Consider the following 24,526-nt stretch of genomic DNA (forward strand, 5'->3'; position numbering starts at 1 on the left):
TCTCATCATCCATATATATGAGAATCAACCACGTATTACAAGTTGCAAAATGACTGGTTTCGCCTAGGCTAATTTGTTGAGTAACATAAGTACTGAATGCCTGACAAGGTAGAACTCGTTAAAGACGATGTTCGTAAGCATAACCTCTATTTTCACCTTCAGCAAATATTTCCCATCATGAAATTCGGTTATGCAAAAATTCCCGAAGTCAATAGCCTCCACGTTTGGCTGGAGCACCACTTCTTGCTTCTACGATTCAATCATCCGACGGATCACCCCAGCAAGAATTAAAGTAACAGTTTCTTTTGTTCTTCCGACGAGTCACACAATATGAAAGGAAGTGTGTTATCTGACTCGGCATACTGAGTAGATATCGTGACCGATGTCTTCGGTGGCTCGAAATAGCAATCTTCCTCACCATTCTCCCATTAATTTGTTGAAACCAAACAAGATACAATTTTTTTACGAGTTACCGAAAAACATGTTGCTTCTTAAATTTATTTTTGAAAAGTTTCGGGGGGGGCTTTAGCCCCCTAGCCCCCCCTCTGGCTACGTGCCTGTATCGGAAGTAAACAAGCGGAGACGCGATCCTGTTTCCAGTGTGCGAAACCGGGACACCTGAAGAAGGATTGCGTGAATGGTGCAGCTGGCGAATTAGCGACGAAGCCGATGAAGAAGAATGAACCGACAGCCAAGCAGGCGCAAGCAGATTCCGAAAGACTGCTGGCGTGGAATGGCGAGGCAAGCTGAACCGTCGAGCTGATTTATCGACAGTGGTGCTTCACGGCACACGACGAGGAATCGGAAGTTCTTCACTGTGTTGGAGCAAACCGATGGTACGAGCGTGACGTTGACCGATGGCGAGCGAGCCAAAGTAGTTGGTACGGGCCGTGAAATCATCGTTGGCGTGACCGCCACCGGAGAACCGATAGACATCGAGCTGAGCGAAGTATTGTATGTCCCAAATCTTACCAGTGGTCTTGTGTGGTTGAGTATCCTTGTGAAGAAGAGCTTTGATGTGGTATTCACTGACAATCGGCGTCGAAATTCGAAGCCGCTTCGGACAAGTGTGTGCGGTAGGCGACCGACACGGAAGCTTGTATCGTTTGTGTGTTCCGGAGTAGGCGATGATTAGTGTCCAGACGTTGCACACGGTGCATTGCTGGCATACGTCGCACAGACGCCTGGGATACCGAGATCCTGTAGCAGTTCGGTTGATTCACGCAAACAAGCAAGCTGATGAGATGAAGCTCATGGACTGCGCAGTGCGTACTATGTGCCAATGTTGCCTAGAGGGAAAGATGGCAAGGGTACCATTTCCGAAAAGTGTGAAAGGTAGACATCGTACCCACTGATCTCAGTGTGAAGAGCACGCCGAGTGGAAACCTATACAGTCGTGATTCGCTGGTTGGACACTTTAACTGGATCGCTTTTTAGTTGGACCTCCGCTAGTTGGACCATTGTCTAACTAAAAAGCATCTGAATGTCAAAATCCTATGTCAAGTTTACTTTGACAATCAATCTAACAATTATTAGAGATGTGAATAGATGCAATAGCACTACTAACATCTCCTTTGGAGAGTTTTTGACATCTGTGAGTCGGTCCAACTAACGAATCAAATTCGCTAGTTGGTCAGAGGTGTGGCCCAACCAGCGAATCACGACTGTACTTTGGTTGGGCGATGACCATACGCGAATGGGGTTCGTGTACCTTCTGAGGAAGAAGTCGAGCGCTGCAGAGAAAATCAAGAGCTTCATTTGCTTCTGCAGGACGCGATGCCCGGATAGAATTTTACAATAGCATGTACCCTACAAACAATCATAAAACAATAAATATTATAGTTATTACTGTTTCAACACTGTTCGATGCCAAGTTCTTACAGTAGATTTACAATAAAATTTCATGTAACAATAAATTTCACTGTTCAGCAAAAAACTGATACAGTGCATTCACATTAAATTTTACTGTTTTCGAGAAAAAAATGTATGGAGAAAAATTGATTTTTTTAATGCTAAGATACATAACCACCCCCCTTTTTCACTGTAAAAGTCTATTTTACATTGAAATTTACCGTAAAAACGTTAAAGTTTATTGTTTTTGTATTGTAGCATAACACTAAAACTTACTGTAAATTATTGTAAAATTACTGTACTGTCACAGTGAAAATCATGGTTTTGTTACTGTACATTTCTATTCGGGTGGGCAAGGTTCCCAACGTGCTGCAATCAGACGGTGAAGAAGAGTTTACCAGGAAGGATTTGCAGAACTTCACCAATTTTCTCACATCACTGCTTATGATTTTTCTCGCTGTACTGTTATACCCTCACAACTTGTGTGAACCGGACAGAATTGCTTTTTGTTGAAGGAAACCTTATTCGTCTTCGTCATCCTGCCATTCATCCGCAGCACACCTTTTTATCCAAGACCGGAGGACTCTTGTAGATACAGCTTCCATTTTTCACTACTTCTGTTGGCTCACCCGGTTTACATTTTGAATTGTTGGAAAGCGCACTGATTTCAACCGGGAAATTGTCCCACTGGGCCTGCCGCCATAGAACAAGCTCAGCTTGCTGGAGTTCTTCTTTTTTGAGTGGTTCTTGTATTGTCGCACACTTCGTAACCATTGTGTCGATCATCCGTTGCTACTTTGCTTACAATTTCCTTGACCTGGTCTATTGTTTGAAACTAACAGGCTATCATATTATTAGTAGCTTACAAATACAGCGAAGACACGTTTTTATCAGCCCATTTGGTGTATTTTTGATTGACGAAATTGGAACAATGACAAAACAATTTCAGTTATTTTCTGTACTAAACCGAAGCTATTCAAATATATAACATCAATCCGTGGACATAGCCTCATAATCCTGACTGGCTGACGAAATCGGGTCGAAAAGCTGACAAAATTGGGGGCTGATAAAAACGGGTTTTCAATGTACAGATTTTTAGTTGTATGGCATTTCACAAATGTATTAACTTTCATACAAGATGACCAAAACAGTTATTTTTTTTAACGATTTAATATATGTTTATTTCAATATTTTGTTTTAGTATATACATGTAATTGGTTATTTAAGTGATATAGATTGTTTTCTCTTCATCTTTTTTATATCTATTTTGTGTTTGTTTGATGATAATTATTGATTGTTCAGGCACTACCGAATTGACGGAATTTGTTTGCTTGTTTTTCATAACCTAAATCTTAACCTACTATTTACAAAATTTACAACTTAACTCTAAAAAAGTCTGCGCATTAGCTCAAAATTTGAATTTTGGCATTTTTCTCTAAAATTTGCATATGTTTTATCGAACGGTAATTTCAACATCATTTTTAATGTTCTGTTTTGGAACACTTGTAGTTTCTTCTTGTGTGTAATCGCGCTGGTTTGCCACACAACACTGGCGTAGTCTATCACAGGAACGAAGATCTGCTTGTAAACAGTCAACTTATTGCGGTCGGAGAGTTTGGAGCGCCTGTTGATGAGAGGGTAGAGACACTTACCCATAAGAGAACACTTGGTGACTGTTTTTTCGATGTGCTGACGAAACAGCAGCTTGGAGTCCATCAGCAGACCAAGGTAAATTGCTTCTGTAGTCCAGTCAATTTGTGTTCCTCCAAGTGACACTCTGCAGTTGGTCGGAGGATCCAGTCTCGCTGTTAGCCGATGCTTAAACAGGATCGTTTGTGTTTTTGGGAGGTTCAATTTTATCTTCCATTTGTCCCTGAAGTGCGACTTTAAATGTTCTATCGCAGAGATAGAACGATTTTTGTGAGGTAGATTGGGACGTTGGACACACAAAGCTTGTAGATGAGCCCATCGTGCCACACGTTGTCGAACGCTTTCTCTACAGCCATTGCAGTCGACTTGGAGACAGCTTTGTTCTGCCTTATAATATTTATCACCCTCGTTAGTTGGTGCGTCGTTGAGTGGCCACTCCTGAAGCCGAACTGTTCAGTCAGGAGCACGCAGAAAAATAATTTTTAATGTCAAATAATATGAGGGTTGAAATAATAAATTTACCAAGTTGTTCTGTGTTCAATAAAAAATACATGTTTATATAAATAAAACAATTGTTGAAATAATTCTGAAGAATTTATTGGATCAAACATGGAAAATAGTTGGACCAACAAAATTTTTTTATTGATTTTATCATAACAACAATCGAAACAACAAACAACTTTGTTGAATCAATGAGCTCATTTTGTTGAATAAAACTAATAAAATATTTGGATCAATGCATGTCAAATGTTCAATACAAAAACATTTTTGTTAAATCAAATAATATCTTTTATTGTTTTAAACATAACAAATATTTGAATCAATGCATAGCATATATTGAAGCAAAACCAATTTTATTGTACATAAAATATGCCTATTCTTTAATAGGAACCAAAGGCCAACAAACCATTACTCGCTGACAACAGATAACATCAGTACAAATGAACCTCACAAAGTAAATACTTGCCATTGACTTATTGGCCTTTCTCTAAAAACAGGCTACAAACGCATTAATTTTACGCAGTCAAATCATTCTGGAACCGCTTCGGAATCCTGAATGGATGCAGTATGGCCCAGTCAAACCCATTCCGGGATCGGTTAGGAATTCTGAATGGATTCATTATGAGTTCCAGCTCAAAGGCAACAACCGATTCCGACTCAATCGTTTGTTGCATTTGAGCGAGAATCCATAAGGGATTCCAAACCTGTTCCGGAGTAGGTTTGCTTGGAACGAAATGAAATTTTATTACATGCAGCGCATACGATTCCAATCACCGTCCCTTTATGTAGTACCTTTGGCTCTGCGCGTGGTTTATTCCAGATATGCGCTATAATGTAGTGCTTCAGAGTCTCGGATTTTCCAAAAAGATTGCAGAAGGCGCACGAATACGCTCTGTGTCTTCCTGTTGGATCAGAGATGGTGAAGTACAGGAAACAGCTCTCTCGAACGGGTATTATTTATCTCTGGTGCGGTGACGTGTTTTCAGCTCTGCGATTGTCGTTTTTAAGCCACACAGGGTGTTTTGTTTGAGTTCTGGAATAGTGGAAGGCACCATAAAACGCACCGTGTGCATTCAACTTAATTTATTCACTAACCTTTGTGCGACATCATGATTATTTTCAAGCTGCACTTGCGCCCTTCGAGTTCGGAAAATCTGAGCACTATAAGAATTTACCGAAATCTAAATTCTCTTAAATTTAAAAATAGCGAATTTCTCCAGCATTGACGCACGTGTAAAAAGTTTTCTTCTTCGTAGCAACTTTTATTTTTTATTTGTTTCAATTCAACAAGGACTGTTGATGTACTGCATTCAGTCCTTTTGAATCAATTAGCTGCATGCTTTTGTTAGAATCACTTATTTGTTTGGAACAAACAATGATTTTGTCGATCTTCGAAAAGCACAGATAACAAAACTTGTAAGATTGATTCAAAAGATATTTTGGTTGATCTAACCAAAAAAATAAATTTGGTTTAATAAATTCCTTGGTTCACAATAAAGAATTTTTATCGATTAAAATGAAGAAATAATTTATAGAATCAAACATGCACAATTCTTTTGCGTGAGGATGTTATTTGTTTCCACAAACACTAGTAGACGATCCAGAAGCATCTTCTCGAAGATTTTACTCAGCGATGACAAGTCGATCCAACGCTTGCTGAAACCTTTCCAGACAGTTGTCTACGTCGTTTGTATCAGTAAGAGGAGAATTTTCTTCCAGTAGCGAGTCAACAGTTCTCTGGAAGACTACCCAATTAACCCTGTAGAAATCTTTCCTATGATAGACCGGAGACGTAACAACTTCACCACCAAATACGCAAGTTACCGGAAAGTGATCGGAGCTGAGTTCAGAGAGCTTTAGCGGCTTAAGTATTTCGGTGTTGGACAAGAAAATATCCAGAGTAGAGGGCACACCAGCCGAATAGAGGAATGCGGGTTCGTCAGGGAAATGAACACTATAATACCCAAGTTGGACATCTTCAAAGAGTAGGGAACCATTCTGATTTTTCCTGCTTTTCTTTCACAGGTTATGTCGAGCGTTAAGATCACCACCGATTATGTATTTATGTCGTTTTTGAATTGTCTAGCCAAACCATTGGTAGTGTAGCATTGTGCGGGCAATAGACAGCGAAAATTTTAATTATCCCTTGTGAAGTTTCTCAACTCCCAAAGATTCGATGACGGTTGTGCCAGGTTGCGGCAGCATTAGAAATTTGATGCCCTTTTTCACTATGATCGCTACGCCTCCTCCGCGAGAGTGTGATCCATACGCACCGTGGTGTAGTTTGGTATGGAGAACGGGATATCAGGGGATAGATATGTTTCGGTTACGATACTTACACCGTTTGTGTTGATGAAGTCTACCAGCTCGATCTTTTCCACTCGGATAGAGTGAGCATTCCAGTTCATTAGACGGAGGGGTTTAACAGCCATAACGAATGACCATCAGTCCCAGAACGTAGATCTGCTCTTGGCGAGTGCGGCACTGTCGTAGCTGGCCACACATTTCAGGAAAGATGCACGTCAGCTACTCAGCTGAAAACAATGTCGCGGATTGCTGTGCCGGGCAACCATCTTGGCCACCATTGGTTGGAAGTGCCCACGGGTTAGTAGTGGGTGCCCACAGTCGAGTTAAAGACGTATCCTGACGAACGGTAGAAGTACTGAGTTGAGTGGTAGGGGCCGCCGGATGATTACCAGGAGGACTTATTGGAGGAGTCGCAGTCCCTGATCTTCTGGGAGCCAGCTTGGGGAAATTTGTGGTTGTAAACGCAGGCACTTCCTGTCGCTTCCTTCCGGCTTGGTTCTGTGTAGAGGCTTGTTTCCGAATATTTATGGATTTCTCTCTCTTCCAGCAGGAACGATTCGAACCTCGATGCTTCCTACCACAGTTTGCGCAGCGGTATTCGATGGCACCATCCACCAAACAATCGGCAGTGCTATGCGGCTGTCACAACGGGGCTTTACATTGCAGTTCCGGGTACCATGGCCGAAATTTAAGCATCGTTGACATTGTGTTACGTCGCGATTTGTGCCACGATATGGCTCCCAGCAAAAAACTATTGATCGGATTGAACGCACCGCCTGAAGTGCGTTTAGCGTAACTGTACCTTTTGGAAAATGCACCAGAAACAGACAGTCCCGAAAGGATTTAGCCACAGTCTATAGAGAACAGTTGCGCAAAGAGTGAAGTCAAAAAGCCTACCTATCGAGCACAATTGGAATCCGTCTCTGATACCTCTGCGGCAAAGTTGGATTCTAATTTTGCTCGATAGGTAGACTTTTTTCGGCTTCACTTTCTGCACACTCTTTGCGTACCTTTAGACTAAGGCCTTTGGTTTTAGCTTTGTCGTGGCGTGACATCTGGAAAACTTCCATTGACTCCAGCTTGTAGTGAACGCGCAGTTCCTCCTTGATATCTTCAGTTCCCATCACAGGCAGCCCGCGTATCACCGCCTTGAACGGCTTTTCCCCGGCGAAGCCGTGGGTGAAAAACTGCGTCTTACTGCTTTTCAGATATGCTGTAGCTTTCCCGAATTTTTCTTTTGTTTGAACCATCACTTTTATGCCGATTCGGCAGATTTTGTATTCAGCCAAAACACCTAGCGCTTTCATGGTTTCCATCAGCTTTTCGAGCGGGACCGACTTAACCATGATGGGTGGAAATTTAATTTTCACTGGCGATTGTAAATTCTTTAAGCAAATCCTGCATGGATCCGCCGAAATCACCAACGTCACTGATATTGGTTGTAGTGTTCGCTGCGCTCGCAATACTCGCTGGGGGAGCCGAATACAATGACATTCGTGTAGTGTATAGGCATTGTATAATAAAAAAAATATATAAATTATATTAATAATGGCATTGTTCTTTCCTGATTAATAAACGGTTCTAGAATGGGAACAGTTACTTTAAATTAAATCGCTCTCATAATACTCTTGCTCTCCTTTTCTGTATATTTCTCGCGGGTCAAAGTGAGATGTGTAAGTGAGTTTTCCCTTGAGATCTATCGCGCGACCCTTGCTCTTGCTTTCTCTATCTCCGTCTAATCAACAACTGGTTACCATATCCACGATGGATGAATGTATGAGTATATACGATACTGTTTCATTGCAAACTGGGCAATTCAATGGTATTTGTTTGGGTAAAAGTTCCCTGAGCGGGAGCAGTCGAAGGAGAATAGAGTATTCGATTGACGACCGTTAAGACGAACGGATGCTAGCTGGTTTTGGACGCTCGCTGATTTTGGACGCTCGCTAGCTTGGAAAAATGGAACGTCACGACAATGGCGCAGCCGGTAGCTACCCGTAAGTACAAAAAAAAATCGACAAATTTCAAGGGAGGGAGAATCCGAATTATGCTAAATCTGAAATATCCCGTAAGAAGTATCGGAGTATGAGCTCACACGTAATCTGAATATTAAATAACAAAATGCGTTGAAGGGGTGCTATTTATGGAAAATTCTGGATGTTACGTAATCCGAAAAATGTGGAAGAAGCGATCCGAAATTTTTTTTCATGCTGTTACGTAATAGAAAAATGTGCATAAGAAGTACATCAAGGGGGAGGTGATCCGAAAAAAACTGTCCTACTATCCGAAAAGTGTGAATTTGATCGAGGGCAAATAGCGATGATCAATGGTGTAGCTTTTTATCAGGTGAAAGCAAGGTTTTTTTTTAATGCGCGTGTGCTAGTGTGAATTAGTTATGCAATCCGAAATTATAACTCGTATCATCCGAAAAATGTGAATCTGAAACAGCTAAAAAAAAAAAAAAAAAATGAGTGACCCGAAAAGCTTGGAATTATAACAAAATAAGAGTGTACTGAGATTGAAAATAAAAAGGAAATCTTATATAATCCTTGTGGGGTGAAAGGGATGCTGCGATCCGAAAGAGGTGAGGAATGGGAAAGTGAGCTCCAATTTCACGGAAATGAAATGTAATACAAAAGGAGCGTTGTGTAATCCGAGGGTTCGGAAACTAATCAGAAATTTGCAAATTAGGAAAAGTGTGTTGCGATCCGAAATGCGTAAGAGATGGACAGAGTGGTGATAGTCCGGAAAAGGGTAATCAATGTTTTTATTTACTTATAAAAATGAGATGTTCAATTGAGTTGGCGTATAGCGTGCCAGATGTGGGAGAGAGCAACGCGTTCGAAATGTGAACAGGTCATGCAATCCGAAATTATAATTCCTGTTACCCGCCAGAAGTTGAATTGGAGCGTGTCAAAGTGGGAAAGGTATATTATTTGTGTCAAAGTGGGATTAAAGAAAGAAGGAAACCAGAATGCGTACGGTGGAAAGGCAGTTGAAATCCGAAAGCAGTGAGAAATGAAAAAGTGCGACCCGAAATTTTGGTTTTAAATTACGCTAAAACGAAAAGTGGAACGCAAAAATAGCATTATGTGATCCGAAAATTTGATAACCAATCAGAAATCCTGCAATTACTTGAGATGCGTGGTACGCACGATTTTAGATAACTTTGATAATCGATATATCGAACTTTGGCGTGTAACGCTAGTGGAAAGATCAAGTACTACAAAAATACGTGGAACGTAAGACATTGCAAACTAGTAGCCTTTGTAGGTTAATTCAAGTGAGTGTTAGTGTGTAACACTAGCGAAACAAATCAATCAAAATAGTTTGTTGAAATGAGAACTACTGTCACATTCTGAGTGCACGTCGTTTGTAAAATGACAACAACGCAGTAATTGATGTATTACATGTGTAACATGCGGGCAAAAAAAAAAAAATAATTAATAATAAAATGAATAGTTGGTAACCTATTAGTTGTGGTTATGTTCAGATATATTAAATATGCTTGCAATGCAAATATTTTCTGAGCTGGCAGCATTCATTGATTGCAATTTGTTCCATTATACAAGGGAATTTTTTTTTATAGTTTGTTTTAATATTTGCAGAAAAAAACGGAAAAAGATGCAAAAGGAGTCGCTGGCGAAAAAATTAGAAGAACAGAAAGCACGCAACGTCGAACTGGTGGAAGAACTAAATAGGATGAGAACAGAAAAGGAGGCATCGCTCCCAGCTATTCTAAATACCTCTACTCTTTCAATTGAAGCAGATGGTGTACAGAACATTTCCAATTTTGAGGGAGGTGTTGGTCCTTCTAGTACGCAATGCGTAAGCAGTCAACCGGGTCGAGAAGAGTCGAGATTTATGTCTAGCGTACATCAGTTGTCCATCACATCGATAAACGTTCCGGAGTGCAAACCAGCTGAGGAGGATGATATTCATCGACACTCATTCGAGATGTGGAGAGATCTTCTGATGGATTCAATGAAGTTAGCTGGGATAGAAGATGAAACAACAAAATTTACCGTTTTCAAAGTGAAAGCAGGACCAAGATTGTTGGAGATTTTCAAGAGTACAAAATCTGACCCTAGTGCCCCAGATCAATTGGAAAGGCCGTTCTCCAATGCCTTGTACAGACTGAAATCATATTTCGGCTCAGGGTCAGATGTAATGTTACAAAGACGGAAACTCGCTTTAATGTTTCAGAAAGCTGAAGAAACAGATTTAACATTCATAAACCGAGTAGGAGCAACGGCGCGAATGTGTGACTTTGATGAGGATAAGGAATTCGAGCAAATTGTCGGCACCATCGCAGAACATGCCCACAATAAGGAAGTTCGTGCTACCGCTCTAAAGATGCTCAGCAGAAAAGGAACATTTACCGATTTGGTAGACAAAGTACGCGAGATAGAAGCAATTCGGCTCAATGAAGAATTTTTTAAGCGTAAACATGGAAATTCAGAACAAGCCGTCTTAGCACCGGTTTCCGCCGATTTCCCACGCCGAAGTATTCAACGGAAATTTGTGCATCGTTCCAATATAGGAGGAAACCATCATCAGCGCGGTAATCAGAGATTTCACCCTTTTAACGGCTCGGGAGAAAACTTTCGCAGATTCGGAGTAGATAATAGACGTCGCGGAGGCAATATAAGTATAGGTATGTCACGCCAACGCAAGTGTTGGAGATGTGACAGTGCCTTCCATTCGCCGGCCGATTGCAGAGCCATCGATAAAGTATGCCATAGTTGCGGCCGCATTGGGCACCTTCAGAGGGCGTGTCGTTCATCGAATCTCCGTGATGCTAAGAGCCCAACTGGAAAGGATAGTCAGTCTCAAGAACCAGCTGCAAAATTAATTGCATATGTTGAAAAGGAAGAATCAAATGATTCAGTTGCGGAAAATGTAAGCGTTTCTTTAGATGATTAAATTTTATTCAATCATGATTTTTGCGATGGTTTGACAAAAGGATTGCTATGAATTATTGAAAATGTCCGTTTTATGAAATTGAGATATAAAATAAAAACTAGTTTTTAATGCGTCTTTTTATACATAGAATCTTCACTAATGATATCCATGAATTCTACTATGGAAAAGCCCATATGATAAAGTAGTCTTGCTACTTGTTGCTCTATCGCAAAATATGATTGTTTGGACAAACAGAAGGAGTTGTCATTTACAGTTTATTTTTTTATTCCTTTGACAGAGTCATGTGGAGTATTGCATGCCTGCGCAATTGGCAACTGTAATGGAACAAAGTAAAGGCGGACTCATATCAGCTACCGTAGCAGGTATGCCTTGTCAATTTTTGATTGATTCTGGGGCGCAAGTCAATACGTTCACGGAAGATTTATTCATTAAACTAAAAACGGATCAGTTCCATAAAAACGAAATATTCAACTTACAAGATAAATCTGATCGAACCCTTAAACCATACGCGTCATGCAATGTCATCAAGGTATTAGCGACATTTGAAGCTTTTTTGCATATTACGGATAACAGACCGGTATTGCTCGAGAAATTTTACGTTGTAAGAGAGATTCGGTCACTTCTCAGTAGAGCAACAGCAACTAGATATAGCGTATTGCTCCTAGGTCTTAGCGTACCAGTTACAGATGAGGGATCAATGCTTAACATAGAAGTAAATCCAGTTGCGATTGCACCCATAACTGATCAAGAGAGTTTCCCTAAATTTAATATTCCTCCTGTGAAGATTAGCTACAATAAATCGATAGCGCCATGTAGGAATATCTTCATGAATATACCTATAGCGGTTAAACCACTTGCGAAAGAACGACTTCATCAATTGGTCTCGACGGATATCATTGAACCGGTTGTAGAGGAAATGGATGTATCGTTTTGTTCATCCCTGCTTGTAATTCCTAAAGGTAAAAAAAAAAAATAGTTCATTTAATATAGTTTCCAAATCCAGACGTTTAAAAAAAAATCTTTGCGTGGTTTCAGGCAAAAACGATATTAGACTGGTCATTGATCTTAGAGGACCCAATAAATATATTTATCGAACGCCTTTCACCATGCCCACGCTGGATAGTATTCTCGCGGATCTAAACGGAGCTCGTTGGTTCTCAACTATTGATCTTACCAACGCTTTTTTTCCACATCGAGCTAGATGAAGAATCTCGCCATTTGACCACTTTCTGTACAGAATTTGGAATGTTTCGCTGTGTTCGGCTGCCTTTCGGACTGTGTAACGCACCGGACATATTCCAGGAAGTTCTGCAGCGAAAAATACTAATGGGATGCAAGGGTGTGCGTAATTATTTAGACGACATCCTTGTATACGGCAAAACAAAAGAGGAACACGACGAGAATTTGGCGCTTGTAATGGAACGACTTCGTGAGCATAATGTGAAACTGAACATGTCCAAATGTGTGTTTGGAAGTCAATCAGTGAAGTTTCTGGGGTTTGCTTTAACTGATCGCGGCTGGAAAGTTGAGGATGGAAAAATAAGCGCAATCAGAGATTTTAGACGACCTGTGAGTTGTGCTGAAGTCAAGAGCTTCTTAGGATTAGTAACGTTCGCTGATCGATTTATTTTTAAACGTGCTGATAAAACTGAACATCTGCGAGCACTGGCTAATGGAGATCGTTTCTACTGGACTAATAATGAAGAAAAAGAATTTGAATTCCTGCGCAACGATGCATTAAAGTCAATCAAAAGGCTAGGGTATTACGACCCAGACGACCAAACAGAGCTACTTGTGGATGCCTCTCCTATTGGTTTAGGGGCTGTGCTCGTACAATTTAATAAATCATCAATACCCCGAATAATAGCTTGCGCTTCCAAAGCCCTCACGGTCACTGAGCAGCGATACCCCCAAACGCACAAAGAAGCCTTAGCAGTCGTGTGGGGAGTGGAACGATTCTCTTCGTACCTCCTTAGTAAAAAATTTGTCATTCGAACCGATTCTGAAGCAAATGAATTCATTTTCAATAGCAATCACAGATTTGGTAAACGGGCTGTCTCACGAGCCGAAACGTGGGCCCTACGTTTGCAACCATATGATTTTTCTATCAAACGAGTTCCGGGAGAACAAAATATTGCAGATGCGCTTTCCAGATTAATCCACAAATCTCAAGAAGCAATACCATTTGAAACCGATAACGACAGCCATTTCTTATACGCTCTTGATCCAGGATGCATGGAACTAACATGGCAAGAGATTGAAACAGCTGCAGAACAAGATATAGAGATACAGATGGTTCGCATGGCTCTACAAACTGACACTTGGCATGAAAAGTTATTAAAGTACGAAGCGCATAAGAAAGAAATGTATTTTTTAGGATTTTTAATATTCAAAGGTAATAAGGTAATTTTACCAAGCTGCCTGAGAGATAAAGCGATGGCATCAGCACACGGAGGACATTCCGGTGAAGTATCTATGAAGCGTATAATGAGAGAGTTTTTTTGGTGGCCGGGTATGTCTGTAGACGTTGAGAATTTTGTGAAAAACTGCGAAACATGTGTTAGGTTATCTAGGCGAAATCCTTCATTACCACTAGCTTCCAGAGATTTACCGGATGGGCCATGGGAAATAATACAAATAGATTTCCTATCGATCCCAGGATGTGGTTCGGGAGAATTTCTAATGGTTGTTGACACGTATTCCCGTTATGTGTCCGTTGTTGAAATGAGACGTATAGATGCAGAAAGTACCAATGCTGCCCTTTGCGGAGTTTTTTTGATTTGGGGTTACCCGCATATAATCCAGAGCGACAACGGGCCACCTTTTCAAAGTTCAGCATTTGTTCAGTTTTGGAATGAAAAGGGAGTTAAAGTACGCAAATCAATTCCACTCAGTCCTCAATCGAACGGAGCAGTTGAGAGGCAGAACCAAGGGGTGATTAAAGCTGTAGCAGCGGCCAAATTGGACGGTAACAACTGGAGGTTGGCCATGCAGCAATACGTACATAACCATAACACCTTAATACCACATTCTCGCCTGGGAGTAACTCCGTTCGAGTTACTTGTAGGATGGAAGTATCGCGGCACTTTTCCAAGCCTATGGTGTCGAAAAGAATTAGACAGATCAGATATACGGGAAAGAGATGCTGTTGCAAAGCTGACAAGTAAAAAACATGCGGATATGGCTCGAGGTGCCAAGGAAACACAATTTTCAGTTGGTGAAAAGGTATTGTTGGCACAATATAAAAATAGAAAAACTGACCCTACCTTCGGAGGAGAACGCTTCAGCGTCATCGCAACTGAGGGCGCGAAAATAGTTGTGATGAGTAAGAACGGTATTCAGTATACCCGCAACGCAAAAGATGTGAAGCTTGCTCCAATGACCACTGATCAGCGGAAAAAGTCCAGTAATACAGAATGTCATGATGTTAGGAACTCTACTGAAAGCAACATTGAGGAAGGATTACTGTTACTGCCATCCACATCTGAAATAGATCGAACACAAATGGGAAGCCCACCTCATGGTGTACCTAAATCTTTACGGAACAGAGATACTATTAGAAAACCCTCTAGATTTAACGACAAATTCGTATACACCGTTATCCATTAGAGTAGAGAGGAGAAGACATGTAGTGTATAGGCATTGTATAATAAAAAAAATATATAAATTATATTAATAATGGCATTGTTCTTTCCTGATTAATAAACGGTTCTAGAATGGGAACAGTTACTTTAAATTAAATCGCTCTCATAATACTCTTGCTCTCCTTTTCTGTATATTTCTCGCGGGTCAAAGTGAGATGTGTAAGTGAGTTTTCCCTTGAGATCTATCGCGCGACCCTTGCTCTTGCTTTCTCTATCTCCGTCTAATCAACAACTGGTTACCATATCCACGATGGATGAATGTATGAGTATATACGATACTGTTTCATTGCAAACTGGGCAATTCAATGGTATTTGTTTGGGTAAAAGTTCCCTGAGCGGGAGCAGTCGAAGGAGAATAGAGTATTCGATTGACGACCGTTAAGACGAACGGATGCTAGCTGGTTTTGGACGCTCGCTGATTTTGGACGCTCGCTAGCTTGGAAAAATGGAACGTCACGACAATTCGGTCTCTTTCTGACCGCAATCTCTTGCCGTCCGGTTCCTTTGGACTTTTCAGCCCTCTTGCTTTGTCTGCGCTGGCCCTCGAACCGCCCGACCGGCGTTTCCGTTTCGACATGCGACCGGATTGTCGAACGGACACGTCAACTGAACCAACTAACTACCGAACGAAAAACTAAACACGCGACGAGAAACAAAAAAAAATACACGTCTGAACACGTTAAGATACGACCAAATACAAATTAAATACGTAAAGGTTCCATACAAACGGGTTATCACTTTTTGGTTCACCGATCAAACAAATTTCGCTACCCTATTCCTCTGTGTCGCTTTGACAGTTTGGAGTTTTCCGAAAAAAAAACATTCTGGCAACTCCACCAGATCAAAGTGGGCTACCGATTTGGCTATTTTCATTTGTTTATAACAGCTCCCTGTCAAGGACGACGTCTCTGTACAGCCAGCATCACTGCCATGAAAGGCAAAACATTGATTTTGAACCGAATGATTAGAAGCTGTATTTAGTTACAAAATGTCGATTTTCTGAATGATATGATATTAAATAATCCCACAAGATGCAAAACGTCGTGTGGAATGCTTGAATATCGAGCATAGTGCCGAACATAATTCTTTGTTTGGGGCTTTATAGCTATAACGCCCCATATATGTTGGTCGCTGTCAAACTCCATATGATGGTATAGGTTTGCCAGGTGGCTGGTTTATAAAGGCATAACAAAATGTTGTTGCTATCGTCGTCGACAGCTTCTGCTTCAGTGGAAGTAGCCAATACAGGATTCAAAATCCAACCAGAGTTGTGTGGAACTGGTGAAATAAATGTTCATATCAAAATATTGATAAATATTTTGCTCATATTTTTTATACAGGTCACGAGTTCGAAATGTTACGCGAGTTGAGAGGCTATACTAGGTACTTTTCGCTGCTCCTCGGTAAGACAACTCGAACAACATTTCCTTTCAGGAAAAACGATTTCCCCGAATAACTCGTTGGCGGATAGCGCCGATATAAGGCTACTGTACTCATCAGGAATTGTGTAAACCCAACCGCGGAAAACTTCACTAACTTTAAGGCGAGTTTACTATTCGGGACATGTGTCACGGGATTTCGGCTCCTATGTATTTTAAATGGAGCACGGGATTTCAAATCTCGTAGCAGGAAATGAGTCTTCACAAACATGACCGTTTTAATGAAGTTTAAACCCAACAGTGGAAAGCGTCACGGGATTTTAAAACTCCACACAAAAATCCGTCCGGGAATATTTCAACAGAAATTGTTTCCCACAGGGAAAAGGGTGTTTTAATTTGGTTTAAAATTTGATGCTGCTGGTATTTTTAGAAGCAGTAGAGCTTTTGGTTTGACAGTTTAGAAAAATCTCGGCGGAAAATTTTCGCTGATCAAATCTCGACACCAATCCCGTGACCCATTTCTCGAACTATAAACTAGCCTTTAAGGCTACTGTACACTTTGATCACGGAATTTGGGCCGGGATGTTGTGCCGGATTTTTGGCGCGGAAAATTTTCCGCTGTTATCTCTAGAAACTGTCAAACCAAAAGTTCTACTATTTCTAAAAAAATACCACCGATTTCAAAATAACACCGAATTTTAAACCTGATAAAAACACCATTTTTCCGTCGGAAACAATTCATGTTGAATTGTTTCCGAGTGGATTTCATGTGTTTTTAAAAATCCGTGACGTTTTCTAGAATTTGGATTTACACTTTACGAATCTTGAGTTTTTCGTGTAGACTTTTTCCCGTCGCGGAAAATGAAAATCCATTTGCCGTTTAAAATACACGGGGAGCAAAATTCGCGATCAGATTCCCGGGGTGTAAAGTAGCCTTAAAGGCTACCAATGGGAGATGAATTTCAGTATTCCCGAGGTATAAACTCAATCGCGGAAAACATCACGAATTTTAACAAATCTACACACAAATAATCCGGCCGGGCAATCCAACATGAATTGTTTCCGACGGGATAAACGTACATATTTATTAGTTTTAAAATTCTGTGCCATTTTAGAAAGATTTTGTATTTTTAGAAGCAGCAGAACTTTTGGTTTGACTGTCTAGAGAGATAGCGACAGAAAATTTACCGTGAACAAAATCTGGCGCAAAATCCCGGCCCTTAAGTACAGCAGCTTATAGTCTTCAAGCGCCAATCAGTGGATCTCAGAGACAACGAAAGCAGCGCATTATGGATTGACGATTCTGTCCACAATCTGCTGAATTTGACTTTTCAGTGCAGTTGAGTATGATAGGCAATAGGCAAATCAATGCTTCAACGGAAAAGTACACGTTGGTTCAACGTTTTTCAGTGCACATTATATGGTTCAATATGCACTACCAATTATTACTGAAAATGAAAGGAAATAAATTCACATATTCATGCTCAATTCATATCTCAGAAGTTTTTTGATAAGTAAGCCAGCTTCATAAAGGGAAGCTTCCCAGAATTCCATTGAAATTAATCAACCAAATGATTTAGCTCAAATTTCCAGTAAGTTCTTAAAAGTTTGATACTTTACCTCGTCTTGTGGCCTAATCGAGAAATTTTACTTCTGTATTACTTAAGATTAACAACCTGAGGTTATCTGCGAGAACATGTTGACGAAGCATAGAACTACCACCATACAGAAAGTAACCTAACTTTTGTCATACCGAGGCTTCGAGGCATCCGAAGTTTCATTAAATATTCCTCTTTCAAATGCAACACAACGCCGGTTGCTGACGTTAGCAGTTGGAGTAGCATCGCTTGACATGTAAGTGATTCTTGTGCTGTTACTTAATTAGAGTTGTAAAAACGTTACGCTCGATAAAGTAGCACTAAGCAATTAAGTTTTATGTTAATCTCATTAAAAAAATTACAAGGACTCAAGACCTTCTTTTAAAGGCTTACGGAGATGCAGTTCCGTCCTGGTTGCAAACCTACCAGGGGCACAAGGCCGTCAAGAACAGCCGGGAACAAGTCGAAGATGAAAGTCGCCCAGGGGAAAACCATTCAGGTCGAAGCAAAATAAAACGTGGGCAGAGCTAGATCCAAATTTGCCGCACCGTATTGTGCAACAAATTGCTATGCAGGACATTTCAATATCGACAGTTTTCGCGGGTTGGTCTTCGATGATTTCCCGGCCGTCCTCGAAGGATTTGTGCTACTGATAAATTCACCACTAATTTGAAAAATTAGTGCGTTGGTCGTCACAAAGTATTAGTTTTGAATTCCCATCACACTAATTTTCAATTGAAACTCTCTATTCGATATTTTCTAAATAATAAATCTTATCCATGGTAACGCTGTTATAGATTGTTTATGCGGTCTACAGTGGTCCTAGTTTTCTATATATTTGTATCAAAGTACGCTGTCACTTTGACACTGTATCTTTTCAGGTACAGGGTAGCTTAAAACGTGTCCTCGAAAAATCATCAGAGCATTCCGTATTAACATATTTGTGTTTGATACGACGAACCAAAAATAGTTCTTAATGCAAAAGTTCTCAATGCACATATTCCATGCTTACTTTAGTTTTCTATGTAATCAATTTGACACAGAAATATTCCGCTCAGTGAAGTTGATTCCTTCAAACATGACCGGTTCTTAGAATCGTGCTTACTCCAGTGAATCAAAACGCTATAACAATTTGAACGAGTATTTATGGCAAATGGCTATTATGCTAAACGACCTTAATAGCGTGCATTATCCTGTACATTTTATACCAAATCGCTTATGTGTCAAACAACCTATTATCAAATTATTTCTTATACCAACCGGGCATTATGCCAAATGACTTTATGCCAAACAGGTTAGCACCTTTCTTCAGATATTTCTTTTTTTGCTGCAAGGGCTTCTGGTACCTTTTTTCTTTTTTAGTGTCCAAACAGTGCCCCATCTTTAAGGGTGTATGGAAAAAATGGGATTGACGTATTGATGCAAATCATCAATAAATTTTTATTTATTGTTTGTGCAGGGGCTGCTATCGAATCCTAAATCGAGATCACGTCGTGTTTGACTTCCAAATACCTTTTGTCTATAACAATTTAATATTGATCGTCATAAATATATACACAAGTGAATAACCGAATTTACGTCTACGTCTAAATAGCCAAAATTAGACGAACGGTGATACTGAAAACAAATCAACAGTGAAAATCGTTTTGGGAATCGGTCACAACTTTCCGACCGGTCACAATGAACCCCGATGGTTCATGCAATTTATGTCTTTCTCGAAAGGCGGCCGGCTCACCAGAGGATAAACAATTACGGATGAAAATCGATAGGATCTTCTACTTTGAGGTAAAGCATAATTTTACAGGTGTGAATCAATTGCTACTGAACCCTCCCCAGATTTTTCGATACCAGGACGGTGTGGCTCTGATCTGCGATGCCTGTAAGCTGACCGTCAATGCATTCTACGAGTTTTCCGAGCAGGTACGCGACAATCAACAAATTCTACGTTCGACGGCACTTCCTACCACCAGTTCGGCATCAGAGGAATCCAAAACCCAGCTGGTCGCAGAAGCACTAATAAAGCTCGAATGTTCGGTGGAGGAAGAGCAGCCGTATGAAACGGAATGGGTTGATGTGAGCAGTAAACTGGTGACCACATTGGGCGCTGATGAAACTCGTGGGGTGAATCAAACCGATGCGAAAAAGGATCACGCGTGGAGTTATCCAGACATCGACGAAGCAGAAGAAGACGATGATGGTGCTGATTCTGATTGGCTATCAGATACTGGAGATGAAAAACCGCCGGCTGTTGCACTACCCAAACCGAAACGGAAGTACACCATAAGGAAAAAGTCTGCGCCAAAGAAAGAAACAATTCAAGCAAAGTGTAATGAGAAAGAGTCATCCGAGGGTGGTGGAACGGGACTATCCGACGAAGATATGGTTTTGCAGCATTTTAATCTTGCGTGTGATTTGTGTGCCAAGCCACTAGAAGATTTCACCGATCTGCGCGAGCATTTCAAAGATGTGCACGAACAGCTCGGGTATATCAATTGCTGCAATAAAAAAATCTTCAAAAAATGTTGGATGGTTGAGCATCTTCAGGTGCATCTGAATCCAGATGCCTTTCATTGTGTACTTTGTAAAAAGAGCTATAGCTCTAGTAGAGTTTTGAAGGATCATATAAAAGAGGTTCATGCAACGGATGAAAAACGTTTGCTACAGTGTGACGTGTGCTTGAAACGGTTTGCCTCAAAGAGGCATCTGAACGCTCACTCAACCATGGCCCATGGATCCTATCCGTGCCCACAGTGTGCAAAAGTACTTGCTTCCCAAGGTTCTCTGAAGCACCATATTTTTACTCAGCACGGTGAGGGCCAACAGTTTATTTGTGACATTTGTGCGCGGGTTTTTCGATCCAAGAGATGCCTGGAGACACACGTCAAAGGTCACCTGGGTACGAGACAGGAGGATAAAGTGCAGTGCACTGTCTGTGCGGTCTGGTTTACCAATAAGTATCAGCTAACAAAGCATATGAACCGTATTCACATTGAGCCAGACAAGATGTTGGAATGTAATATTTGCGGAAAGCAGCTGCGCAATCGTGAGGCACTGAATGGTCATATGAATCGAACGCATACCGAGAGTCGGTTTGAGTGTGAATTTTGTTTTAAAAAATTCAGACGACCACATCATATGCGGGTTAGTCGCATCCAAAAAGGAGGGTGAACGACAACTAAAAATACATTTCTTTCTAGGAACATGTTGCTATTCACCACACCGGGGAAGATTTGTACGGATGCGATTACTGCCCAGAACGGTTCAATTCGAAGAACAAACAGTACACCCACCGGAAAACGGTTCATCCGCTGGAGTTTGAAGAGGAACTGCGCAAACGACTCATGAAAGATTAGACAGATAATCGATGTTTGCTATAGTAGTAATTGTGGTAGCGATAGGGATAAGGAAAAATAAGTCGAACCAGAATACACTGATATGCACCAGTATGTGCATGACATTACATTCTGGTTCGACAATTTGATGAGTGGTAGTGAGAATAATGTTTGCATGTAACAACTCTACAAAATAATATTTAAAGTAAGCAAAAAATGTTGGTTTATGAAAATGTGGGGGAAGGGGGGGGGGGGGGGGTTGCTTCTCTAATCTTCCGGCCATCACATCACAAGATTTGGTATTCTTAGCATGTATAACAAACATAAAAATGTGACACAAGGTGCTAAAAATGCACAAAAATCCTATCAATCCTATTTTTCATTGGATTGTCTGCTCTAAAGATATTACCAAGGGCCGTTCATAAATGATGTCGCGTATTGACAGTTGGGTAAAAGCCATGAATTAACGAGAGAAAAACTAAATAATTTGAGACGTACTAGTACTACGAATATCACGTAAGATCGATGACAGAGTAGTGGGATCAAGGTCAAGTTCCCCCTGGGTCTTGCAAAACTGAGAAGCAACATCAATTTCGGCACAGAGAACAGACATCCATCTCAACCGTAACCGTATGACGGGCTACAAAAGGTAACATCGATGATGGATTCCCGACAGTTTCTGCGGAAATTTGTGCTGGTGCCCTCATTACATAGCATAACATCCAGTTTGGCTAGAGCTTCCAACAGGCTATACCCTCTTGTGTTGGTATGTCTGCTTCCCCACTCGACTGCCCAAGCGTTGAAATCTCCTCCGATGACTACCGGCCTTCGTCCGGCAAGCTCTCTAGTAAGTTCATCTAGCATCCGATGGAACTGCTCTACCGTCCATCTAGGGGGTGCGTAGCAGCTACATATAAAGATCCCATTAATTTTGGCAATCACGAAGCCTTCGTATGAGTTTGAAACCACTTTCGGTATGGGGTATTTGCCCATCACATCAATTGCAGCCGTTCCTGTTCTATCCGCCGCCCAGTTACCGTTGTCGATAGGGATTCGATACGGCTCCGCAATTATTGCAACATCGCATTTCGTTTCTGTTGTAGACTGCCACAACAGTTGCTGTACAATGATTGCGGTTTAACTGGGTCACTTCTGACACTCCCTCGCTTTTTTGTACGCTGGGCATATTAAGTCCCCCGTCATGTGGTCTTTCCCACCCTCCTTTGTGCAGAACATGCACATCGGTTGCTTCGTGCAGTCTCTTGCAAAGTGTCCCTGTTCCCCACATTTTCTGCAAAGATCGATCTATCCGGGCCTTTGCAGTTTCCCGCCTGGCGCCCAAAGCCCATGCATTTGAAGCATCTCTCCATTTGTCTGAAAACTCTAGGAATAGCTTTCAGTGAACACATTGACCACCAAACCTAGCTACAGTTGTGGAGAGCCGTATCGACGCCGTCTGCGTACCGCCGTACGCCTTCCTCATCCGAATTACCATTGGTGTATCTCCCAGATCACATTGTTCCTTCAGTGCATTTCTCAGCTCATCTCCTGTTGTTATCTCATCCAGGTTCCTGCACTCAATCACTGTCTCGTGGGCTAGGGCCCTTACGGTTGCCTCTTCGCCTAGTGACTTTTCAACGAGTGTCTTGAAGGCCATGCTCTTGACCGTCGGGTCTTTCTTCAGCTCGAAGAGAATCTCTCCTTTCTGAGTAAGACGGGTTTTCACCACATTCTCCCCAACTGCTTCAACTCCGGATAATTTCTCACTTTTCGAAGGAGCTCAGCGTACGTCGTTCCTTCCTTCATCTCGATGATTGCTTCGCCCCTATTTTTTCCCGACGAGGCTTAGGCACATCTTTCTTAACCTTCGGCGGTTTGGACTTCGCCTCTTGTTTTACGACAGTTCGCCAACCGCTTGCTTGCTTCCGATCGACTTCTTGCTCATTCTTCGGTTTATTCTTCTCTTTTTCCTCTCCAGGTGTCTCCCTTTTCCGTTTCTCGGAACGTGGATTCTGCAGACTCTTCAGCGCCTCTTCTGCTAACTCTGGTACTGCTTTCGGCTTGGCCTCGTCAAGCGTTTCTTCGCGCGATCTGCTCTCGTTCGACGACATTCATGGCGGACTTAATGGACGGCACTAGATGCTTGATCTTAGTGTGGACGTTGTTTGTAATAAGTTTGCCTCCGATGTGAAAGAATCACGGAGGCAGCACCGACTAGCATGGAACAAATCGCAAACCAAACAAATCCTCAAATTTTATGTGTTTAAATCGTATACATATATTCTGCACCTCATGACATCACCTTTACGGGTTAACTACTCCTAGCATCTCCTACGCTTTTCTTACTCTTTGCTCTCTCTTTCTCTCTCTTACGTGCTAAAATCTTGCTTCTGGCACACTGTCCAAGATTTCATCCTACTCGCATCTTTCATCACCAACATAATGCTGCACACCTCCGTGTTGGTCACGACCACTGTAGTCGTGTCGGATGGACGCATGTCCGCAGAAGCTCTAACCGTGCCGTATCTGACCGTATGGACGGTCCCTTGCTTAACCTCCTTGGTCGATGGAAGTGATGACCGCCGAACGCCTCACTGAATCGTTCTTCCGAAAACGCAAACCGGAGAAAACGGCCCTAAAAGCCATCCAAGTTAGCCTTTTCTTGCATAATGTTTCAGCACTGCACTTACTCTTTCCGTAGCTGTCTTCACGAGACGGGTGATCGTATTTTTCCTTATTAACAGGTCCAAACCGCTACGTGCCCTCTTGGTGTACCGCTCTGTGCTTTGCTAAAAATTGGCATCATTAGACCAGATTCTCGCATTGGGTTTTTGTTTACCTGCCTTCTGCCTGGTCTTTGAGCAGGCAATAGCGAATTGCCAATAATTTGCACTTTCGTGGCTTAGTCTGCGCGGAAAAACAACTCGCCACGTGCGATAATCACCGATTCCTGGTAAGATCAACATTGGGACGATTAGAACGGGATTACTGACTTGATTTTCTTATATTTACCCAGTTAACTGTCCGGTTTATTAATTAGAAGCTACGGATTGGCAGTGTGGCTTCTGACTACGGCATAACCTGCTCAGATCAATGTTGCACAAGCGTTTTTGATATGCCAATATCTATTGAGATAAGATCGAGCTGATTAGGCAATATTCTTGCATTGATTAACATCGTATTTACCCGGTTTACGGCCTTCGGAGGATAAGTGTCGATTTCCGCTCCGTGTACCAGCTTTTCCGTTGATTGCACTTTTTCTGCCTGACGAAACAGCGTGAAGCTACTTTTCGACTTTTTCAGCGTTTTGATTCTCTTTGAGTGAGAGAGATCAAACT

General features: G+C 41.4%; 2 protein-coding genes and 1 long non-coding RNA gene across 3 annotated transcripts; 2 read left to right on the forward strand and 1 right to left on the reverse strand.

The window, feature by feature from the left end:
- The first annotated feature begins 7,865 nt into the window (after window positions 1–7,865).
- Window positions 7,866–12,440, forward strand: LOC131688227 (uncharacterized). The gene is made up of 4 exons (XM_058972399.1): window positions 7,866–8,306; window positions 9,918–11,211; window positions 11,513–12,194; window positions 12,271–12,440. The coding sequence occupies exons 1-4, from the start codon at window positions 8,269–8,271 to the stop codon at window positions 12,438–12,440; spliced, it is 2,184 nt and encodes a 727-aa protein (XP_058828382.1). The 5' UTR covers window positions 7,866–8,268.
- A 6,800-nt stretch (window positions 12,441–19,240) lies between these two features.
- LOC131688466 (zinc finger protein 558-like) lies at window positions 19,241–21,392 on the forward strand. Its single transcript, XM_058972743.1, has 3 exons — window positions 19,241–19,641; window positions 19,693–20,997; window positions 21,054–21,392. Exons 1-3 carry the CDS (start codon window positions 19,537–19,539, stop codon window positions 21,207–21,209), a joined length of 1,566 nt encoding a protein of 521 aa, XP_058828726.1. The 5' UTR covers window positions 19,241–19,536; the 3' UTR covers window positions 21,210–21,392.
- Window positions 21,393–23,448: 2,056 nt separating this feature from the next.
- On the reverse strand, window positions 23,449–24,475 carry LOC131688470 (uncharacterized). Its single transcript, XR_009305238.1, has 4 exons — window positions 24,375–24,475; window positions 24,201–24,313; window positions 24,028–24,138; window positions 23,449–23,977 (listed from the first exon to the last, which is right to left on the reverse strand). It is a non-coding gene; the product is annotated as an uncharacterized LOC131688470 (long non-coding RNA).
- Window positions 24,476–24,526: the final 51 nt, after the last annotated feature.

This window comes from Topomyia yanbarensis, chromosome 3, assembly GCF_030247195.1.
Source record: "Topomyia yanbarensis strain Yona2022 chromosome 3, ASM3024719v1, whole genome shotgun sequence".
NCBI lineage: Eukaryota > Metazoa > Arthropoda > Insecta > Diptera > Culicidae > Topomyia > Topomyia yanbarensis.